Below are 8,124 nucleotides of genomic sequence, written 5' to 3'. Positions count from 1 at the left end.
TCCACCATATTCCACCTCGGTCATATCGTAGCGGTGCTTAGGCAAAGACCTGCATCGGTAGAACATCATCATCGTCACCATGCCGTCGTGCTGACGGAACTCATCCCCGACACCCTGCTGGATCGGAGTCCAGGGATCGTCATCGAGCTGAACGTGTGCTGAACTCGGAGGTGCCGTACGTTCGGTGCTTGGATCAGTCGGGTCGTGAAGACGTACGACTAGCTCAACCGCATTGTCATAACGCTTCCGCTTACGGTCTACGAGGGTACGTGGACAACACTCTCCCCTCTCGTTGCTATGCATCAACATGATCTTGCGTGTGCGTAGGAAAATTTTGAAATTACTACGTTCCCCAACACAAGAGAGGCCCAAGGGGGGGTGCACCAGCCCACCAGGGGCTGGTTCCCTTCCCCTTTCAGCCCACGTGGCCCTCCGGGATAGGTGGCCCCACCCGGTGGACCCCCGGGACCCTTCCGGTGGTCCCGATACAATACCGGTGACCCCCGAAACTTTTCCGGTGGCCGAAACTGGACTTCCTATATAGAATTCTTTACCTCCGGACCATTCCAGAACTCCTCGTGACGTCCAGAATCTCATCCGGGACTCCGAAAAACTTTCGGGTTTCTGCATACTAATATCTCTACAACCCTAGCGTCATCGAACCTTATGTGTGTAGACCCTACGGGTTCGGGAGACATGCAGACATGACCGAGACGACTCTCCGGTCAATAACCAACAATGGGATCTGGATACCCATGTTGGCTCCCGCATGCTCCTCGGTGATCTCATCGGATGAACCACGATGTCGAGGATTCAAGTAACCCCGTATACAATTCCCTTTGTCAATCGGTACGTTACTTGCCCGAGATTCGATCGTCGGTATCCCAATACCTCGTTCAATCTCATTACCAGCAAGTCACTTTACTCGTACCGTAATGCATGATCCCGTGACCAAACACTTGATCACATTGAGCTCATTATGATGATGCATTACCGAGTGGGCCCAGAGATACCTCTCCGTCATACGGAGTGACAAATCCCAATCTCGATCCGTGTCAACCCAACAGATACTTTCGGGGATACCTGTAGTATAAATTTATAGACACCCAGTTACGTTGTGACGTTTGGTACACCCAAAGCACTCCTACGGTATCCGGGAGTTACACGATCTCATGGTCTAAGGAAATGATACTTGACATTGGAAAAGCTCTAGCAAACGAACTACGCGATCTTGTGCTATGCTTAGGATTGGGTCTTGTCCATCATATCATTCTCCTAATGATGTGATCCCGTTATCAACGACATCCAATGTCCATAGTCAGGAAACCATGACTATATGTTGATCAACGAGCTAGTCAACTAGAGGCTTACTAGGGACATGTTGTGGTCTATTTATTCACACATGTATTACGATTTCCGGATAACACAATTATAGCATGAATAATAGACAATTACCATGAACAAGGAAATATAATAATAATCATTTTATTATTGCCTCTAGGGCATATTTCCAACACAATGCTCCATGACTTGAAGCAATGGTTGCCCATCGTGAGAGGAGGGCAAGAACTGCGTGAAAGGCTCCCTCTGCGCATGCCGTCGCCATCTTCTTATCTTATACTTTCAATTTCCTCCCAGATCGAGATAGGCCTAGGAGAGTGGTGACTCTATTTTATATACTATTTTTCGAGGGTATTTAGCTTGGTTTAACCAAGGGTTTTGCCTCTTCACAGACGAATACTTATCGAAACTAGAGAAACCTTGTATTCTTGATTGATATTCAGGACCAGATACTTCTAGAAGGATATAAAACCATACTTGGGTGATTGAGGGGGAAATAGATAATTTTCTCTTTGGAACAAATTGCATATCGGGTCAATATAAGAGAAGGAGACGCGTCATATGAGCGCGACTGCTTGTATAGTTGCTCGTACTAAGAGTCGTCGCCTTCCCCTCATCTAAACCAGCAACTTCTATAGCTAGGAGACACACAACAGAACGACAGGGGAGGCAAAGACAAAGACCAGCGCAGAGGAAGAGAGATGCAGAGGGGAATCGCTTCACCCTTATCCATTCCGGTTCCTTTGCACCAACATCCTCCATTACATGACCGACAACACCACCATTAGAGAAAGATTCCAACTTATAAGCTTAAGGTTCGTAAACTGTATTCATACTTTGACCTAAAGATCCTAATATGGTTAATCATTCATCTTTGTGACAAACTACCATAAAACCAAGATGATTCCTTTTATTTTGATCTTTGTGTTTTGTTATTATTTACCTCTCATTCACGAGTAATTCTCCTGGGCATGGGAGATGTAAGGGGTCGGTAAGATCTGTTTGTCCATGTTCCTTATCTTGATAATCTTGTGGGATTAGTTTGATGACTGGGTATTAGGTTGATTATCCTTGGCGTTCATAATGCTTGTTGTCCAATTTAAGGGGCCAAAGAACATGATTGAGAGATTTACAAGGGTAAGCACTTATTGTCCATGACTATAGAGTTACCGTTGACCCTTCGAAGCAAATACTTGCATGCAGTTGCCGACAACTTGATAAAACGGGTACATTGTGTGGTCATGCTCATATCTTGGTTTGATGAATATCAAGTCATTACCTTCATAATATGTGTTAAAGTGATGGGCACGAGAAGCACGTAGTGGAACAATATAGGACAACAAGGTAGTCAATATGATAAAAGAAATATGAATGCAGTGCTTCTCTATGGATTTATGTCCCACAAAATTTTCAGATTGAGCAGCCAACTTTCTAGAATGAACCGTGTTGTAGACAACACTATTAACATAATAACATCCTTGGTAAGCAAGCTGGAAGAAAAAATCAACGCATGTACAAGCAAATACAAGTATATCCATGTACAGTCCCCACAAATGCTAGTCCACCAAAAGACTCTTTGATTAATGTGGCCTAAAAAATGGAGGTTGGAGCGAAAAAAATCATAACTACAAATAACTTGGCTCGATGAGACACACAGGGCTAAGAAAAAAATTAGATAAACAAAATTAGATCGCGGTTTGGGGAGGAGTTGGGGAATGATGATGCACATGCACAGGCAGCCTATATGTTGGTAAATAACAATTGTGTTCTAGTATCGTGTCTGTCCATTATTTCTTAGAACCCTCCAATTTTCTTTTGTATCAAGATACAAGAGGTTTGGGAGGCGGGTAGTGATGGTCCACAAATACAAACACAATTTGCAGATGATAAGTTTCTAGAGATAATGAGGAGTCTGAAGATTACAAGGCCAATCTTAGCTTCACTCAACTGTTGATATTGACGGTAATCTTGCTCATATAGTTATCACGGACGATCTTTTTACTAGTTTGTGGTGAACTACTATTGTTTTTAAACAACCATGCGCAAAACAATGTTTTTACTTGAGTGAGAGTCTAAACAAGCAATGCCCATTTCTCCTTATAGGCAAGCAATGAACATCACAAGGCCAAACATACTTTATAGTTCTCTATCTAAAAGCATCTCTAGCAGACCCTGCAAAATCCCGACCCGCAAAACGCGTTTGCAGTTCATGGAAAAACGGCTTTGCAGGCCGGCGTGGACGACCGCAGAGGCAGACCCCGCAAAATGGACCCGTATAAAAGGATATTGGTGGAATATGCTCTTTTACGGATCGGCTTTGCGGGGTCTAGACTGGCGCCGCTCCCGCCGACCCGCAAATCCTAAATTTGCACCTCAATTTGACACAAGATAATGCATTTCTTTCTTTTTCAACAACATTAGATACATACGGCATTACCAAATCTTTGCTAGAATAGCAAGACCAAACAAAACAAGAACCATAATTATGCATTTTAGAATATTTCCAACTTCCATAATTGCTCTCACTAGTTGGACGAATATTTTCTTCATGCATTCATTATTGATATGTGGATTCTTGATTTTGCATTCTTCATTCTTCTTCTTTGGTTCTAAAGAAGTAGACGTTGCTTCCCCTCTAGTTGCACATGCAGCCGCTTCATTGCCTTCGATTCTACTAAGGAGTCCACGAACGCCTATTAAGTTTCTTTCTATCAATAAATCAATGTATTCGCCTTCCCAAAACCAAAACGAGCATCCATCTTCATACACACATGATGATGTTCGAAATGAGCTATCGCAATTGAACCAAAGAATGTGGTGCCAAAGCCGAATGAAAACAACACGTACCCCGTCGTTTTCGCATTTGAAGAACACCCATTCGGGGTGCTTCAGCGTGCCCGAAGTTAGCCGCAGCACTGTCCCCGTGCAGTCGTCGCACTGTATGAGCGGCATTGGCGAGCCACAGAGCCTCTGCGCGAGCGCCGAGCCCAGCGGACGGCCGGCCGAATCCATACCCGCAAACCGGCGGCGGCGACGACGGGACGAACCCGTACCTGCATGCGGTGATGGGACTTTGTCGAGGTTGCGAGAGGTGCTCCCCGACCATTCCATCGCTTGGCGCAGCTACCGGTAACCGGAAAAGCCAAATCTGGCCGCCCGCGACGAAGGGCCGCAGATCTGCAACTTTCCGGCCCGCCGACGCAGGAGGGAGGGGGCGCGGAGGGCAACCTCGTGCGTGTGGCGGACTTTCGGCATGATCCCGCCTGAATCATGGGCGACGGACCGGCAGCGGGGCGAGGGGGAGAGGGGAGGTGGTAGGTGAGGAAAAGCGCGGGTTGAAATGTCCTCCCCACCAACCGCTCCCGCTATATGCAGGGCACCGACCGCGGGGAGGGGGGAGGGGGACCCGCGTATTCGCGGGTTGCGGTCAAGATTTTGCCGCGCCCCTCAAATTTTTTTTGCGGGGTCTGTTCGAGCAGGATTTTCCGCGCCGACCCGTATTTTAACGGTTATTTTACGGGTTGGGGCTCTTTGCGGGGTGTGCTAGAGATGCTCTAACTTGAGAGTCTAAACAAGAAGCGAAGATTACAAGGCCAGTCCTTGCTTCACTCAACTTCTACCTATGGCAACATTTTGCCATTCTGTAATGTTCAGTTATGCCACAGTTTAAGTCAGTTCTCTTCTGCCACATGCAGATTACGACGACTTCCAATTCAGTGATCCAAGTCTAAAAAGTTCAGCTCATTCAGTCACAGCAACGACATTGAAACATCCATCTCTATTTGCCATACTAAATTCAGTCACGACGGTGGCACTGTCATTGGTCTGCTCTCAAATCAGCTTACAATACGCCCCTAGAATATCGACAGGAACAACACTGCCATGACAGACAGGGCTGAGGCCAGTGTCATATGGCACTAGTATATGCTCCTAGAATGTCGCGCCCCAGCTCGCCGGCGGGCCGGGTCAGTAGGGCCGCTCCCCGACGACGTTGCCGGGCGGGTAGTAGTTGCATGTCATGAAGACGCCGCCGTCGTCGCACAGGACGCGCGCGCAGCCGACGTAGGCGGTGCGGCGCCACACGATCTGCGTGTAGTGGCCGCACTCCCGCCCCGGCGCGCACGCGTTGGCGGCGTACGAGTAGTCCACGCCCTCCGCCGCCCAGTCCTTGACGGCGTCCCCGGGCCGCCACGCGGCGCCGGCCCCGCCCCAGAAGATGTTCTCGCCCAGCGCGAACTGGCCCTCCGGGAACGAGTGCCGCAGCGCGCAGTCCGCCCGGCGCTGCGCCGCCCACGACCGCGCGTACGACTCCAGCCGCGGCGACCACGCCAGCGGTAGCTCCCACCGCGCCATCCGCACCGCGTTGTGGTAGTAGAGGAACTCCACCGCCTCCGCCCACGCGCCAAGGCCGCCCAACGCCGAGCCGGCGGCGGTGCCGTCTCCTCCGCCGACGCACCCCGCGCACCGCGCCGCGGAGACGTTGTACACCGTCGCATTGTACTTGTAGTGGGCTCCCGGCGCCGGCGCCGTGGCGAGTGCTCCCCGGAGTAGCAGGCAGAGGCAGTGGATGTGGAGGCTGGAGACGAGCAGAGCGGCGAGAGGCTTCATGGCTTCTCACTCCCCCTCGAGTAGTAGTGGTCAGTGGAGTGTGGATGTGTTGTGGAGCAGAGCTGGGACTGGATGGAGCGATGCAAAATTATTATATGTACTGCGAGCTCACAGAGCAACAGGCGATTCGTTTGTCTCTTGTATTGGGCGCGCCCGTGACTGTGAGAGCGGCGGCCGCTTGATAATTGCGTTATCAACCTGGTAACTTGGGTTGTGCCAATGCAGGTTACTACCTAATATAGCTGGCCAAACGGGCCGGCCCGGCACGGCACGGCCCGGCCCGTGCTAAACGTGCCTGGCACGGCCCGGCCCGTGACGGCACGAATACTAGCCGGGCCGTGCCGTGCCGGCCCACGGGCGGGGGGGCGCAGCCCAGGCACGGCACGCGGCATAGCTGGGCCGGCACGCGGCCCGCCCAGGCACGCCGGCCCGCTTGGCGCTAGCTGGCCCGCCTGGCCTGGCGCTCGCAGTCGCCGCTCGCTACGGGCTGCGCGCTGGCACGCTGCATCGCTGCAGTCGCCTGGCACGCTGCATCGCTGCAATTTTCCCTCGCTGCCACACAGTTACACACTGCACGCTGCACTATACTACCAAATACTAGTCTAAGCGAGATGCGAAAAAATGTCGAAAAAATACCAAAAAAATATAGAAAATTGCAAAAAAATGTAGAGTATTATGTGGGATAAATCTAGAGTTTTATTAACGCTTGCCTCATTAAAACCTTCCATCCCAAAGAAGTAAAAGAGTACAAGCTATGCTCTAGAAGTACTAAAAGATTAAAAGAAGTAGAAATAAAAAGATTACAAGACTAGAATTGAACTAAAAAAATTACAAGACTGGAACTAAACTAATTTGGATCGTTCATCCTTGCCCGGCAGCCGCGGCCAGCTCGTCTCTCTTGATGTGTACTGCTCTGTGCCCAGTAAGGATGTTTACTGGACCGTGGCAGGCAATGCGCATCAACTTACCACATCTTTTGCACCGTGCTTTTAGCTCAGATTTTCTACCGTCCGTAACTACTTCAGCATCGTAGTAGTCCCAGATTTTGGAGCCTCTCCCATCCATGTTTGTATTGTGTGTGTAAAATGAGATGCAGTTTGAGACTTTTGAGTGTGAGAAATGAGAACTTGAGAAGGGCCGGCATCCCTTTTTATAGAAAGAAGATGTCACGTTAGGCACGCTAGGCATGTTAGGCACGTTAGACGGTTAGAGTATTATGTGGGATAAATCTAGAGTTTTATTAGCGCCGGCCTCATTAAAACCTTCCATCCCAAAGAAGTAAAAGAGTACAAGCCATGCTCTAGAAATACTAAAAGATTAAAAGATAGAGAAAGAAAAAATAATACAAATACTACAACGGACTAGTGGGATCCTTTCAACCTTGCCCCGCAGCCGCAGCTATAGCCGCCGCCTCGGCTGCTTTGACGTGCGTCGTCTTGTGCCTCATCAGGTGGCCGGTTCCAGCATACCTGCCATCATCTAGGTGCACACTCAACTTCTTACCGCATTCTTTGCACTTTGCAAAAAGCTTGGTCAGACCTTCGTCATTTGTAACGGATTCTTCATCATAGTACCTTCAGATGGGACTAGGTTGTCTCCGAACAATGTTTTGAAGAGGAGCAGCCATGTTTGTGTATGGAAAATGAGATGGAGTTTGAGTGTGAGAGATGAGAAAGTGGGCATCAGGAGTCAGAGTATTCATTGCACTCGTGTTTGCTGAAGCATTATCCAAAGTTATTGAGAAAACCTTGTCGGCAAGATTAAAATCGTTCACAACTTTTAGTATAGCTTCAGCAATGTTCGGACCACTATGTGCTACATCAATTAATTCAAATCCTATGACTCTTTTTTGTAGATGCCAATGTTCGTTAACATAATGAGTTACCACACTAATGTAGTCTTGCTTTGCCCGACCAGTCCAGATATCAGATGTTAACGACACTGAAAAAGTGCACGTAGAAAATTCTTCTTTTATTTTCTCTTTATCAGTTTTGTATAGCTTTTTAATATCCCTACTTGTAGTTTGTCTAGAAACTGGTCTATAATTAGGATTATGACAAGTTTGAATATATTCTACGAAACCATCAGATTCACCAAAACCTAGTGGTAAATCATTAGAAGCAATAAGACGGCATAGACCTTCTCGCTGAACATTAGCATCGTAGGTGAAATTGC

The 8,124-nt window shown here is 48.5% G+C and overlaps 1 protein-coding gene across 1 annotated transcript; it reads right to left on the bottom strand.

Annotated features, from left to right (window-relative positions):
• Nucleotides 1-5,058: 5,058 nt before the first annotated feature.
• Nucleotides 5,059-6,034, bottom strand: LOC119325571 (pathogenesis-related protein PRB1-3-like). Its single transcript, XM_037599303.1, has one exon. It carries the CDS (start codon nt 5,947-5,949, stop codon nt 5,308-5,310), a length of 642 nt encoding a protein of 213 aa, XP_037455200.1. The 5' UTR covers nt 5,950-6,034; the 3' UTR covers nt 5,059-5,307.
• Between the last annotated feature and the right edge of the window lie 2,090 nt (nt 6,035-8,124).

The sequence above is a fragment of the Triticum dicoccoides genome, chromosome 6B (genome assembly GCF_002162155.2).
Source record: "Triticum dicoccoides isolate Atlit2015 ecotype Zavitan chromosome 6B, WEW_v2.0, whole genome shotgun sequence".
NCBI lineage: Eukaryota > Viridiplantae > Streptophyta > Magnoliopsida > Poales > Poaceae > Triticum > Triticum dicoccoides.
The sequence above is the reverse complement of the archived record's forward strand: the minus strand, read 5'-3'. Positions and strand labels throughout refer to the sequence as shown.